Genomic DNA, 15,251 nt, shown 5'->3' on the forward strand with positions numbered 1-15,251 from the left:
CCGCCAGTAGGTGGCAGCAAGTCACTGTTAATAAGTGAGTCATTGTGACTGAACCCAATCATTTAAACGGTTGATTCATTCAGGAATGAAACACCATCATGTTGCTCAGAAACGCAAATTGGAATTATATTTGTTGGCGAAATAGAGCAAAAACAGTCAATATTGTGTCTAAAACGTAAGTGTCTTAATATTAAATTATTGTTTATTGAACTGCTGTTTAAAAGAAATATCACATTTGTAATCATGCTGCTTTTTGGTGAAAAAAACGTCAGTCTTCATGTGATACTGATTAACTATATGAAATTATATAAATATATACATTTCTGCCCCCATATCTTGAATTTTGTGATCAATGCATTTTAATAAACTGAATCATGCAGCAAAAGAATGCGCACTGGTCTAACCTACTAGACTTCCTATGCCTTAGCTATTTAGCTAACTTACATAGTAGCTGAGTCATGGATGTTAGAAAGACAAATTAACTATATTTACTTTTTGTCTTTTGGATAATTAGCTGTAAATTCGAGGCACAGGTAGCTTAGTCTTTTGTTCATTACCACTCACCTCCACCCCAAGACAAACACAACTGGAAAGGGAGGGAGGGCGTCTGTGATGTGCAGCCGATCAATAATGTGTGCTATACTGCTGTGCTGCCCGGAGACGCGGAGGGAGAAAGGCATCGGAACTCGACAGAGTCTCAACATTTCCCGAACCGACCTGATATTTTGATTTTTTTATTAGTTTTTTTCATATATTCATTAATTAAAAAAAAAAAAAAAACCCCACAAAAAAAAGGCCACTTTCTCTTAAACAAACGGTAAAAAAGGGCACTTTCTCTCGAGGAAGAAAAAGGGCAGGTGCTCAAGCCCCCTTTGATATCTATGTGTGCACATGCCTGATAGTGATTATAAGTTGAGTAAGTTGTTAAAGGGATAATTCACCATACAGGTGTAGCGAATCAGCTCATGGGGAAATATGAATAATTAATCATAACTAGGTTTGGAATGACATGAGGGTGAGTAAATTCTAATAAACTATCCTTTTAATCCATTTGTTGAACCTTACAAGCCTTACATTGTAAAATAGTGTGAATTCTGACACTGGTTTACTCCTCAGGTCTGTGTGGGGCATTTATTCCTTGCATTTTGGGATGTAAGGTGGCACAGGATAATGGTGACAGCTGCTGTTTGCCCTTCCTACCCGGCGCTATGATTGCATTGAGAACAAGCATCCGTGACAAATATCGTATTAATGTAGGCCATGCAATAAAAATCCTTTTCAGTATTGATTATTGATTATTTCTGCTCTTGATGTAGTGTTGTAATTTCTGCTAAAATATACTATTTCATGTCAAAGACTTGCACTGCATGATTGGCTTGCGTCTTTTTTAGGGCCTTATTAAAAAAGGTATTATGACCTGCTGTCCTTTCTGTAGACTCTGTCAGATGGCTCGAGAACAGAAAGCAAGAGGCTAATTTAAAAAGAAAATGAAGAGGAGTAAAATAGATGGCTAATTTAGATGACTGGGATTGTTATCTTTTTCTTCTGTTTGTTTTAAGAATATTCCAAAATATCAATGGTTCTTGTGATCCTTCAAATATATGTATGTAATGCTGCATGAAATCAAAGACACAACGTTAGTTATGTGTTAAATTTTTACACCTTACATTAAATCATGATGCTAATAGGTTTTACATTATGAATCAACTTTTTGCTTTAGTTTGATGATTTGTCCTTTCACACTTAAATATCTTCCTACTGCCTACTCCAACTTAGGGCTATAATGATGGTGATGATGATGATGATGATTATTATTATACATTTATTTGTTTAAAGAAAGTATTCAAGATTTCTCTGAATAATGAATCAAAACCATTGGATCAGGCTATGCGATCCATTGTCTGATCTTATTTGCTCTGGCATGAACATTTTTTGGTTCCTCTTTCTATTCCTGTGAAGGGAATGTCCTGTTTAAAAGAGAGAGAACGCCTATGATAGTCTTGCAGAATTATCAGGGACGATTTCATGAAGGTAAGCTACTGAATCAAGTTCATTTTAGTTTAAGTTTCAATCTAAAGACTGTTTTTAAGCAAAATAGTCAATGTAATAATATGAATTAATGAAAGATATGAGATTCAGGCTATATAGGATTGCTCACTGGTGAGTCTGAGATTTTTCTCTGTATTTAACCTGTTAATACTAGAGAGAATAATGTGACATGTATAGCTCACTGTCTACTTTGTTCAGCGGGAAAGGTTTTTTGCCTTTGTATGTACTTGAATGTCATTATCATGAACAACGGGGAATGTGAAAAAAGAGAAACTTGTTAAGAAGAGCTTGTCATGCATTTCCAGGAAAACCTTCTTTAAGAAGGTCTTTAAATATTTACCATGATTTTATAGTTTCAATCCATTATTGTATACTTCTTTACATTTTAAGGATGTAAATAGAACAAAAGGGGAAAAGGGTCTGAGAAGTGGGAAATGGGCAGTTGAGACAGATTATGTGAGAGTACATTACAGAAGTTTGTTTCTGAGTAATGTAATTGTAGGATGTTTTTGTATATGTTGCATGTATTCAAATAAATTGGATACATCATCTTTAAAGTGATTTTATCATAAATAAATAAGACATCCATAACATGTTCTTGATGCATTTGTTACATTTAAAGAGGAAAAAAAATATGTAAGTTTGACTAGCAACATTATGTATGGATTAATAAATAATAACAGTTTATTTCCAATTCAAACTGATTATAACCTTTCCCTCTTTTTTTCTAGCAGCTGGCTGTATTAAACTCTAAGTGTTTGCTGCTCAGTGAAGAACCTCATAGTGTTGGACTTTCATGAAGGCAGTCAATGGGAGTTACATTAAAAAGTGGAATTGAAAAATATGGCAGAATCTGCATGTCGTGAACTGATCATAAAGGCAATATTCATCTGCCTCCTTAACCTTGCCTTCAGCTACAGTTTCAGGAGTTGCATTGAGATCCCTGATTCTAATCATAAAACCTTCAGATGTATTAAATGTCATGAAACAGACATAACTACAATTGTGAGTGATGTATTTCCCACTGCAACAAACCTCACAGTTTCTCGGAATAACCTTACACACATTCAAGGCCAAAGCTTTCATCATCTGTATAAACTGACTTCTCTGGTACTAGATGCTAACCATATTGCTAGCATCCACAAAGATGCTTTTAATAACCTGCAAAATCTTCAGATGTTAAATCTGTCCTGCAATTACATATCATCTCTCCACCGTGATGTTTTCAGTGACCTACATAACCTCACAGAGCTGCTCCTGGGAAACAATAATCTCACTTATATTGATTTGTTCCTGTTTTCCAATTTGACAAACCTCCAGATTCTTGACCTACGCAGGAACCACCTGAAAAACTTTTCATCTTTGGTTGAGTGCATAACAAACCTGTCCAGCTTGATACAACTGGACCTTTCTTTTAACAATCTAACCACCCTGCATCACTCCACCCGTCTGCCAAACTCGCTTGCCAAACTTTACCTCAGTGATAATAAACTACACAAACTGGGATGTGACAAGTCTTTCCTAAAGTATGTGAAAGTGCTAGATCTATCAGACAACAAATTACTGTCATCCAAGACTTTTCAGGGCCTGAATCTGAAGAGTATAAAGTACCTGCGCTTGCGCTTTACCAATGTCTCCACTAGCAAGCTTCTTAATTATACCAATATTCAACCAAGGCACATCGACTTCTCTGGTTTGAAACTGAAGCATCATGCTCTGACTTCGCTGTGTTTTCACCTGCGATATCATCAAATACCTAAAATGGTACTCCAGAGCAATTCCATAAGAGTTCTATACAAAAACACATTTTGTAATTGCTCCAGTATCACCGATCTAATGGACCTCTCGCGGAACGAGATGAAAACCACAAGCTGCTTGCAGTTTCTGCACTGTCAGAACCAACTGAAAACTCTCAAGATAGAACATAACCATCTGACCAGGCTAATGTCCTGCGACACATTTAAAATTCTCTACAGCTTGAAAAGCCTGAGCTATCGTTACAATCGTATTCTACAGGTTAGTGGTTATGCCTTCAGTAACACACCAAATTTAACAAACCTCGAGCTAAACATAAACATAATTGCCTATTTGGACCATAAAGCCTTAAGTGGACTCAGAGATCTTGTCACACTTCGTCTCGATAACAATCTTTTGACCGATATCTACAATGACACCTTTGAAGATCTTACCAACCTGAAAACGCTCAACCTGCGCAACAACCAAATAGCTGTGATTTTCAACTATGCCTTTCAATATCTGTCAAATCTAATTATTTTAGATTTAGGAGGGAACAAGATCACGCAGATGAGGCCACATGCATTTGATGGGCTGAAAAGCTTGGCCAATCTGTATTTAGACAGAAATCGTCTGAAAGAGATAGACAGCACGCTCATTGGGAAACTTCATGCCACCCTGCAGGTGCTGGATTTACAGGCTAACCACATCCTGTATTTTACAGAACATACATACTCGCCATTTATTAATATGTCGAAGCTTCTTGATCTGAAACTTGATGCACAGGAACCAAATGGCATAAACTTGTTGCCACGCGCATTTTTCCGTGGTTTAACTTCTCTCAAAAGTCTTTACCTCACTAACAACCATATCATTGGATTTGGTGCTGAAACATTTGATGACCTGAAAAGCTTGGAGTTCTTAACTTTGGACAACTCATGTGTTGGGATCGCCCAGCTCAAACCTGGTATTTTCAAAAACCTTCGAAAATTAAAGACATTATCCGTTGAGAACATGGGCATTAAATCATTTTCTAAAGAGGTCTTTGGAAATCTCACAGGACTGAAGCAACTACATCTCAATCGCAATGCCATGATGTCTTTGGACATCAGTCTACTGGACAATCTGACCAATCTAACATACGTTGACATGCGCAGCTGTCCTCTCAGTTGTGGCTGCCGGAATAGTGAACTGCAGAACTGGACCATAAGCAGTAAGAGACTCCAGTTTCCTTATCTTTTCAATATTACATGCCAAGACCATCCAGGCTCCTTTTTTCACAACTTCGACACTAATGTGTGTTATTTAGACATAGCACTCTACCTGTTTTCCTCAACGTTTACATTCACAATCTTACTGAGCTTGATACCACTTCTTTATGTCAGACTCTACTGGAAATTTAAGTACGGCTACTATGTGTTTCGATCATGGTTTGGAGAACAGTGGCGTCGCTTAAGGGACCAGGAGGAGAAATACAATTACGATGCCTTTGTTTCCTACAACTCAGCAGATGAAGACTGGGTAATGGAACAGCTGTTGCCGAACCTCGAGGGTTCTTCATTTCGGCTCTGCCTGCACCACAGAGATTTCGAGCTGGGCCGTGATATTGTCGACAACATTGTGGCTGCCGTATATGGCAGTCGCAAAACGATCTGTGTGGTCAGTCAGAGCTTCCTTCGCAGCGAATGGTGCTCACTGGAGATCCAGTTGGCCAGCTATCGCCTCTTTCAAGAAATGCAGGATGTACTTTTGCTGGTCTTTCTGGAGCCTATCCCTGAGCGGCAACTGTCCACTTACCACCGTATGAGGAAGGTCATGCTCAAAAAGACTTATTTGCAGTGGCCTGGGCCAAACTGTTCTGATCCAAACAGTGCAAAAGAACTGTTCTGGAATCAATTAAAGAGAGCACTAAGAAGCAGCAACACTGGAAGCCAAGAGGAGCAGAAGATGAAGGAGCAGAACGATCAGAGGAGGCAAGACAAAGAGGGTGCGGACCAGGAGGAAAGAGAATATTTTGTGAATCAGACACCAATAGATGAAGAAGTATATTACCTGATGCCCTGATTACACTGGCATATAATTTAATCTGTACAATATAAGAACAAATTTAATGAACTTCAATAAATGTAAATTAAAGGGCTGTAAATTCTGCAGGCTTGCAAACATGGAAAAAATAATCATGGAAAAGATACAAACTCGCCAGAAGCAATTTTGAATTTTTATTAGGAGTTAATGGTAAAAAATGTAATAATAATAATAATAATAATATATATATATATATATACATTCAACAGGTAAAATAGCTGTGATCGGTTTACCTTCACAAGAGTATTACACAGTTGAATTCTTACATTTAAGTTTACTATAGGATATTTTACCAAATATAAATTGTAAATTGCTAATTTTGTACTGCTTTATTAAAGAATATCACAAAACCATTTGCATCTTCTTTTTTTTTTTTACAGAATGCTGAACTTAATGATAAAAGTCCAGACAAGATATACAGAAGGAATCTGATTTAAAAAAAAAATAATAATAATAATAATCAAATAAGTAAATAAACAACCAGCATCCTTGCGAACAAACATTTCCCTATTAATTCAGGAGAATAAAAGACAACTAATGTGTGGTGCTTTATTATTTGTGCAGCACAAAGAGTAATTTGTTTTTAAGCAGTTTCATTCACTCTTAATACCTGTGTTACCAGTAAATGCAAAAACACCAGAGAAATCATGACTGTACATAATTTGAGCACACTGAACCCTCAAATTCAAATCTCAAGGTGATGGTCTTTCAAAAAAAAAAAAGTGTGTTACTCATACAAAGATAATCTTGGCAAACAGCCTCAATTGTGGCAAACAGCTTTGCTAAAGGTAAAGGGGAGGGTAAAATACCCTATCTGGTGTGTCTGTCCTGGGACAGTGAGACATACCAAGACAGTCTGACCTGTGCTGGGTGTTAGATGGATGTGGACAGCGAAAAAAAGGCTTGTATTGAAAGCCCTCTGAGAGATAGGATGCTGAGAATGAGAAGGGAGCCCATCTTTCTCTTTCATCCTGAACTTGGTGCTGATGCGACCAGAATCTGGATCCTCCAAAAGATGCTTGTGGTTTTTGTTTTCTGCTCTCACATATGTGAAACGAATTCAAATCAAGATCTTTGTCTTCCCTCCACTGTTGAGAGATTCTTGAGAGATCTAAATCTATGTTTTTCAAACTTTCCCCTCTGCTCAGTGGCTGCTGCTGAGAATAGGAGTCCACAGGATGATCAACCCAGGTGGGGCTTTTGAGTATAGCATGCTGGGTAAAGGTCTGTTCCTGGTTAAAGAGCTGTCTGCTGCGATGATGCTGAGATCTGATGCAATCCTGAGACAACCTAGCTGCCCTCCACTGGTCAAACTGCAAAGATTAACCAATCAAATTCACATGCAAAATAGCCACACAATCCTCAACTGCAAGCTGTGAATTTTTTTAAACCTCTGTTATAGTCTAGTTTACAACTATTTTGGTATTATTTGTATTTAATTCTTTACTTCGTTACTCACCATGTCAGTGTGTGACTGTCGTGGTTCTTCAAGGGAGAAGAGATTGGACGAGGTCTTCCACTCTTGTATCCTACGTTTCTTGGTGAAAGCTCCTCTGTCCAAGTCCTGCTTAACATCCTGTGTTAAGTAATCTTGTTGCATGGCACTGTCTAGGATGCAGAAAGATAATTTAAAATATCCATCGTAAATGATATCCATCATGTAAATGATAAGCATATTTTCTAAATTAAAATTTATATTTTTGGAGTGCATTACGTCAAAAATAGGTGATATAATTGTCCTGATATAATAATAATAATAAAACCCTGTTTGGCATAATGTCATTATTTAAAAAAAAAAAAACATTTTCAAAGTGTAAGAACAATGTATGTCATTACTCTTTACTTGATGGCTACAACATGACTTATTTAAAGACATTTAATTACCATTTATTAATTTTAATTTATGAATTTGGCAAAAGCTTTTTTATCCAGAGTGACTTACACTGTATTTAAAGTATACATTTATTGCATTCAATGGGAATTGAGCCAATGACCTTGCCAATGTTTTCATGCTCTACTGATTTCTAAAAGAATTTTCTTCTATTTGTCGTGTTTTTTTTTTACAAATGTAAAAATTTGACACACCTGTCCATATCTCCATGTTCCTGTTGAAGCACCTATCCTCATTCTCCACTGTATGGCTAGAAGGTGAACAATTTTCATCTCTCTGTCCTGAGCTGAGCTGAGAAGCCATTTGATTCCTATTCAAGAACGAATGTAGCCTGTGGAGGTTGTGCTCTAACTGGAAACTCTGTCTTTTTTGTAAATCCTGTAGTAGCGCCTCTCTACACTCGGCCAGCAGGGGATGCCGAAGGCTTGGCACACGGAGCTCTGAACTCTGGCACAAACGTGTCAGGAGCCTTTTCACTTCTTTCCTACAAGACAGTGACATTTGCTCTCCTTGCTCAACATTGTCTCCTACTTGACCAGCCCCAGAGTCCAGGTCAGATAGAGAGGTTAATGTCTGCGGGTTTTCGAACATTTGCGTAACTTCCATGTTTGGGAATCCCACCGTTGTAGAGTTTTTCTCAAATCTCTGAATATTCATAAAACCATTTTCTTGGTTTTCTTCATCAGGGCATTTGAGATTGCCTGTTTGTGAAACATCAGAGTTATTCATATTAGTTTCAACTGGAGTAGAGCATAACTGATAAACCGGTTCATTTTCTGAGGATGACAAAACCACATGTTCAGTTTCTCTTGGGGGGCTACTCGGACTATCTTGTCTTGTTTTGCTATTAGTATCTTCCCTTCTGCTGTTGGCATTTCTGTCATGCTTCCCATCTTCTCTAGATGGTCCCATAGATACAACAACCCCTCTATTAGTCTGAAAGCCACTTGTGTTTATTTCACTAGGCTCTTTTCTTGAACTTTTCTTCCTCTTCACTTGTGGCGGCGTATTATTTTCTGGTTCCTGTACTTCATCCAGAGTGCAGTCCGGGACTGAATCAGGTACAGAGGGAGGCAGCGGTGATGTAATGTGCATCATAGACTGATTTCTTTGCTCTTTTCTCTGCTCGTCTCTCCTTATCTGCTCGCTCACCAGCCTCTCAATATCTATGGACCTAATCTCATGACTGAAAAGGCCTCGGTTGGAAGTAAGGCGTCCTTTAGTTATGATGCTTGGCTTCTGGGGTATGAATGGCTTAGCGAATGCCCTCTCTTTTCTAGAGCAAGCCAGTGGATGATGTGCTTTCTCACCACCTTCTCTTCTGCTGTGCTGAGAACCTGGGTGATACCTGTTTCTCTCCAGACCTCGAATCTGATTCCTCTCCTTCCTGGTTTTAAGATGCCTCACTTTATGTGACGAGTTGCAATGCACATCTGTTCTCATACTGCTAGAGCACACTGGTTTGCTGGTGTGGGCAGCATTGGCTGTATGACATGAAGACTTGGCTGTGCTACTGTGGCGGTCACTGGATGTCTTCGGCAAGTTATGGTTATGTAGAAAACTTTTGTTGGATTGGTGGCTCATCTTCATGTTAAGACTATTAAACACAAGTTATTAAAATGGAACAAATTAGTCTGTAATGCATTTATAATTCAGATAAATAGTTAACAGTTCAGTTAACAGTCTCATGCTTACTGTGATTACACGTAACGTTAGCACTTTTAGGTTCATCATATGGCAACATACCTCAAATGATCAGCATTCTTTGTGTTCAAAGTGAAGTACTTTCTTCCTTGTTAAATATATGTATTTCAAATCAACAAATACCATCGGTATGTAGTTGAAGTCCAAAAGCCGTTACGTTTTACCTTTGCGTTGCTTGGCAACGTGCTTCAAAGATGGACCTCAAACGCAGATTTCTGCGAAGAAATTGCAAGAAATTGTCAAGAGAATTGGCATTAATTAATGTTTGAATGTTTTACGTACATTTGAACCACTGAAACATCAAAAACGAAGGACATTTACTGACCTTTTCGCGTTTATAAAGTATAATGTTATTTTAAAGCTCGACCGTGCTCGGCGATCTGCCAGTAATGCCTGGCTCGATATTCCAGCTTCCGGGGTTTGGCAGCAGACCGCTGGCTGACTGATTGAACACTGAACCTTTCTGTGGCAACACATTTTTTTGGTAACGATATTTCCCGTCTTTTGTTAATATGAATCGATATTAGTGTTAACATGTATTATATATACTTAAATAGCAAAAGTATGATGTTACGCAGCGTTTTAATGCATTTGCGTCTTGTTCCTCTAAATGGAAGGTATCTGCTTGCTAAGTGCTACACGAGCCACGTGAGCTGGTTAGTTATAAGCACAGTAAGCTGTACTAAGAACGTTAACTTTTGTATATATTAACACAAAGATGCTAGATGCTAATAAGATAAGATGCTAATTTTGCACCAGCTTGTTTGTGAGGTTAACTACTGCAGTGCAAACTTCACCCAAAAATTGCACCAAACTAGTTCAGCTGTGATTTTTTTTCTGCATTTGTGGTTGTCATGGGATGTGTACAAACTACATAAACTAACCACAGTACAACTTGTCAAAAAGTCATTATAAATTTTAATATTTTGTATGCTTAAAACACAACGTTGTAGTCAAAATTTTAAATTAAATATTGTTTGGTCTAAAATGAGGATACATATTTGACGCTATTGGAGAAAATGTAACCTGTCATGTCTGTCCTCAGGAAGTGATGAGTGAAGATTCTAACCCTGCAGCCACACCCACCCCCTGTCAGGACATACAGGGAGATGGTCGATGGATGTCATTGGTGCTTCTTTTGTATAATAATATATTTTACAACCTTAGCATCCCTATTAGGCTGCTAATATATCACCTTGTTTTAAATACTTGGCCAATATCTTCTCTAATATGGAAATCGAGTCGTAATAGCATTTTTATGTTTTCTCGTCTTGCAGCACAATCGATTTGTGTCAGACAGTAAAGGAAAAGAGCCTGATGTTCTGTTTGTTGGAGATTCACTTGTCCAGCTTCTGCATGAGTTTGAGGTATAGCGAAGTATCTGCATCTCCTTCTTCATACTTCATATCTGTCATTCATATGAGCGACTGCACACATATTTATGTTTTTGTGTAAAATTAGTTTTTATGTTTGTTTACAGGTTTGGCGAAAGCTGTTTTCTCCTCTCCATGCTCTGAATTTTGGGGTTGGTGGGGATGCTACACAGCATGTATTGTGGAGACTCATGAATGGAGAACTGGACCACATCAGCCCAAAGGTATATGATTTAAGAATTTTACCATTTATTAAATAATATTATTAAAAATAATGATTACTCTTTTAAATACTCTTAGAGTTTGTTTTTCTCATTTTACAAAATGATCTTTGAAAGAATTAAGCTTTTCAAAAAATTAAGGTGGAGTATCTTCACCCTATACAAGATGGTCCAGATAAACTATGTAATTAGGGCCTTTCGCACCGCTTTAGTTCCAGAACTAAATGTACAGTACTAAAGTACTGGGACGATTTTGCGCGAACTATTTCCCAGTACTATTTAAAGGGTTGCATTCGCACCAACAGTGTGTATTAATAAGTGACGTAAGCCAGTCGACAGCGACGTCATTTGTGAGCGGCGTTCAACAACAGAAACAAAGAACAACATTAACAACAGGAGGCAGTAAATCTCTGCATTTGTATTTGTGTATGAATCCTTTATTTGTATTGGGACATGAAAGAAAATTACACTATTTGGGCATCTTAAAGAGGAAATAACAAAACAAATGTGGAAGATCCTCTTGAAGCAAAATAGAGTAAGTATAAATGTGATATTTTGTGTGTTTTTATTCAGGTGGTGGTGTTGTGGGTAGGCACTAATAATCATGGTCACACCCCAGGACAGATCTGTGGAGGCATCATGGCCATCATCAATGTGGTCCATCAGAAACTGCCCCGCGCTCACACACTTGTATTGGTTAGTTATCTTAGCTCCTACTACCTCTCTGTCACAGCATTGTTTGATTCTTTACAATAATTTCATGTTTAATTTAATTCATCATACCAGTATTGTCAAAGTGCCATTTTCTTAGCTATTGTGACATGATCAGCAGAGAATTAGGCAACAGAATATGCTTTAAAAAACTAAAGTAATGTACCTGTCCAACAAAATGTAAGCACGTTTCCAAAAAAAATAAATAAATGCAAGAAGAGAAAGAAGAAAAAAAAAGAATCAGGAGATAAAAATGATACAATGTTATTTTAACAAAAATTATTCAAATAATTTAATCATATAAATGGAAGAGTTAATCACATTTACTATAATGTACACTACTGTTGGGATTGGTCAGATTTAAAAAAAAAAAAATCAATGCTTTTATTCAGCAAGGATGCATTAAATTGCTCAAAAGTGACAGAATTACTTTGTAGAATTATAAAAGTATGTTTCAAAAATTTGCTGTTCTTTTGGACTTTAAATTCATCAAAAATCCTGAAAAAAAATGTATCACAGTTTCAACAAAAATATTTAACAGCACCGCTTTTGTCAACATTGATAATGATAAGAAAAGTTCCATGAACACCACATCAGCATATTTCAAATTATTTCTGAAAGATCATGTGACACTGAAGACTGGAGTAACAGCTGCTGAAAATTCAGCTTTGCCATCATTTTATAATAAATTTGAAGTTGGGATAATATTTTACAATATTACAGTTTTACTCTGTTTTTGATCAAATAAATTGCAGCCTTGGTGAACAAAAGACATTTATTTCAAAAACATTCTTTCTAAAATTAAATCTTACTGACCCCTATCATTTGAACGGTAGTGTATATTCAGTACATATTCATTTTGACCTTTTAATGTCAGTTTAACTGTTATTCAACTTATCTTTTATGACATATATAAATTGAAGTATCTCAGTCGTTATCTCAGGCTGTCATTTCTTAATTGATTTTCATCAGCATTATCCTCAATAGATATTAGTGTCCCATTAACACATTGTTTGGTGTAAAAGGCCCAAAATTATCATCAGTAATGGAATGTAATGCTCTCTTTCCTCTCCACTAGGGGTTGCTGCCGAGAGGCAAAAGTCCAAATCCTCTTCGTGAGCGTAATGCGAGTGTGAATGCTGTAGTTCAGGCTGAGGTAGTGTCTCTGTCTCATGTCTCCTTTCTGGACATGGACCCTGGGTTCATTCACTCAGACGGTTCCATCGCACATCAGGACATGTATGATTATCTGCACCTCACGCCGCAGGCCTACCAGAGGGTGTGCCAGCCCTTACATGAACGCATCAAATCCCTGTTAGATAAACATGCTCCCTGAACACAAAACAAAATACAGCATAAACACCCTTTCATGTGCATTAACGGATCCTTTATGCTCTACAAATAGAGCGTTACTGAGATATAAACACCCTCAGGAAAACTCATGACTGTTTAATATACATAAACGCATATACTGTATATCACATGCTTTCCATCAATATACGTTATTGCTTCCTTGTTACTACAAAAATAGATTTTATTGTTCATTGAGAACCAACTTAAAGGGATAGTTCATCCAAAAATAAAAATCTGTGATGTCATTCTTCATGTAGTTCCAATCACTGTATGAGTCAACTATTTTTGTCCCCAAATGCATTTTCTTCTGTGCTCCACAAAATAAGTAGTCATACAGGTTTAGAATGACATGAGGGTAAGTAAAAACAGAATTTTATTTTTTGGGTGAACTATCCCTTCAAATTCTGTCAAAATCGATCTCTTTATGCAAAATGATAGTACATTCCAAAGCGTGTGCATATATTTACAAGACGCAAAAACTCGTATGATGTTATTCTCTCGATGACCTCTGATGACTAATGGTTGTTGAAGTGTACATGTGCTGCTATCGTGGTTTGATTGCCGAAGAATTTCTTGTGATCCTTGTGTACGAAACAGCAGCTTTTCCGAAAGAATGCAGTATAGCCCTTCAGATGTTGACAGCCGCTCGTTTACTTGTTGAAAGGAACAATATGGGTTAATTTGGTTTCGTTCTCCATTACTGATTGTCCACAGTACATGCCCATAGGCTCTTTTCTGAGAAAAGGGTAGGTGCTTCACACAAAGTTATGTACCTTTAAAATGATCCCCTCAGATGTATTGTTTAGATACTTTGTGATAAACAATGAGTTAGTGTTTCAATTATTTTGTACAGTATTTTTTGTTATTTTTGTAATTTTCTCCCATGTATTTGCCTACTTTGTATTTGTATTGTTCATTTAGTGTTTTGTTTCAGTGTGTGATAAGCTGTCGAATCGCAAGACAGCAGGTGAATTATGTGAACTTTATGCACCGGGGTATCTGAAAGATTTATACTGTGGATGGAATTCTAAAATCGCATAACTAAAGACAAGGAATTGGTTAAATTCTCTTTTAAGTTGAGAATTTAAATCATAAGGAGCCAATCACTGGTTTTATTTTTATTGTATTAGTTATATTGTATTGTTGTATTACAACCAACAAACTATCACTTTCAAATGGTGAAGAATATGGCTAAATGTTGTGGTGTGTGATTCTTCTGCTGCTTTGTCCTGGTGTTTGTGTTCGTACTGCTTTGTCTGAAGGGTTTTTGTGAACGTTGTCATCTTTCAGTAGTCTTATGCGATTCCAGGAATTGTATCTCATGACTTGTTGAGATTATATTCTGAGGGGTTAGATGTCATGCCTGGTGCTGCAATAAACAATTATGGAAAACCTCTCAGATGTGTTGTTTTGGATTTCCTTGTAGTTATTTTAAATGTTATGTTTAGTTTATGAATCATGACAGGATATAAGTGTCCATAATAAAAGGAAAAATTCACTTTACAACATTTGCCAAGAAAGCTCTTTTTGGCATTCAAAAAATATTTTAAATATTAACCAAAAATTTGTGGTTAGTATGGGTTTTTAAAAATATTTTAAAAAGACACACCTTAAGGTCACCAAGGCTGCATTTATTTTATCAAAAATACAATAAAACAGCAATATTGTAAAATATTACAGTTTAAAATGACCGGTTTTAATATTTAAAATGTAGTTTATTGTAGTAATGGAAAGGCTGCATTTTCAGCAGCTGTTACCTTAGTCTTCAGTGTCACATGATTCTTCAGAAATCATTCTGATGTTGCTCAAGAAACATTTCTATCAATGTTGAAAACAGTTGTGCTGCTATTACGCATTATGTTTTACATTTCAGGATTCTTTGTTGAAAAGTTTTTAAAGAATGTTTGAAAAAATAATATTTAAAATAGAAATTGTAGCATGATGTCTTTACTGTGACTTTGATCAATTTAATGTTTAAAGGGGTCATATGATGTTGCTAAAAAGAACATTATTTTGTGTGTTTGGTGTAATGAAATGTGTTTATGCGGTTTAAGGTTCAAAAAGCACATTATTTTCCACATACTGTACATTATTGTTTCTCCTCTATGCCCCGCCTTTCTGAAACGCGTC

General features: G+C 36.7%; 3 protein-coding genes across 4 annotated transcripts; 2 read left to right on the top strand and 1 right to left on the bottom strand.

Annotated features, from left to right (window-relative positions):
- The first annotated feature begins 2,003 nt into the window (after nucleotides 1–2,003).
- On the top strand, nucleotides 2,004–5,979 carry tlr21 (toll-like receptor 21). The gene is made up of 2 exons (XM_016524157.1): nucleotides 2,004–2,031; nucleotides 2,784–5,979. Exon 2 carries the CDS (start codon nucleotides 2,893–2,895, stop codon nucleotides 5,845–5,847), a length of 2,955 nt encoding a protein of 984 aa, XP_016379643.1. The 5' UTR covers nucleotides 2,004–2,031; nucleotides 2,784–2,892; the 3' UTR covers nucleotides 5,848–5,979.
- Nucleotides 5,980–6,415: 436 nt separating this feature from the next.
- Nucleotides 6,416–9,945, bottom strand: prr19 (proline rich 19). 2 transcript variants are annotated; one of them, XM_016524158.1, is made up of 5 exons: nucleotides 9,789–9,945; nucleotides 9,628–9,678; nucleotides 7,954–9,356; nucleotides 7,328–7,476; nucleotides 6,416–7,181 (listed from the first exon to the last, which is right to left on the bottom strand). In XM_016524158.1, the coding sequence occupies exons 1-5, from the start codon at nucleotides 9,938–9,940 to the stop codon at nucleotides 6,651–6,653; spliced, it is 2,286 nt and encodes a 761-aa protein (XP_016379644.1). In that variant the 5' UTR covers nucleotides 9,941–9,945; the 3' UTR covers nucleotides 6,416–6,650. The 2 variants fall into 2 exon arrangements, with proteins under 2 accessions (XP_016379644.1, XP_016379645.1); XM_016524159.1 differs by lacking the exons at nucleotides 9,628–9,678; nucleotides 9,789–9,945 and adding an exon at nucleotides 9,506–9,575.
- Nucleotides 9,870–14,512, top strand: LOC107717426 (platelet-activating factor acetylhydrolase IB subunit gamma-like). Its single transcript, XM_016524160.1, has 6 exons — nucleotides 9,870–9,947; nucleotides 10,509–10,592; nucleotides 10,741–10,830; nucleotides 10,944–11,060; nucleotides 11,631–11,753; nucleotides 12,847–14,512. Exons 2-6 carry the CDS (start codon nucleotides 10,515–10,517, stop codon nucleotides 13,102–13,104), a joined length of 666 nt encoding a protein of 221 aa, XP_016379646.1. The 5' UTR covers nucleotides 9,870–9,947; nucleotides 10,509–10,514; the 3' UTR covers nucleotides 13,105–14,512.
- Nucleotides 14,513–15,251: the final 739 nt, after the last annotated feature.

This window comes from Sinocyclocheilus rhinocerous, unplaced genomic scaffold (assembly GCF_001515625.1).
Source record: "Sinocyclocheilus rhinocerous isolate Xijiao unplaced genomic scaffold, SAMN03320098_v1.1 scaffold1622, whole genome shotgun sequence".
Classification (NCBI taxonomy): domain Eukaryota; kingdom Metazoa; phylum Chordata; class Actinopteri; order Cypriniformes; family Cyprinidae; genus Sinocyclocheilus; species Sinocyclocheilus rhinocerous.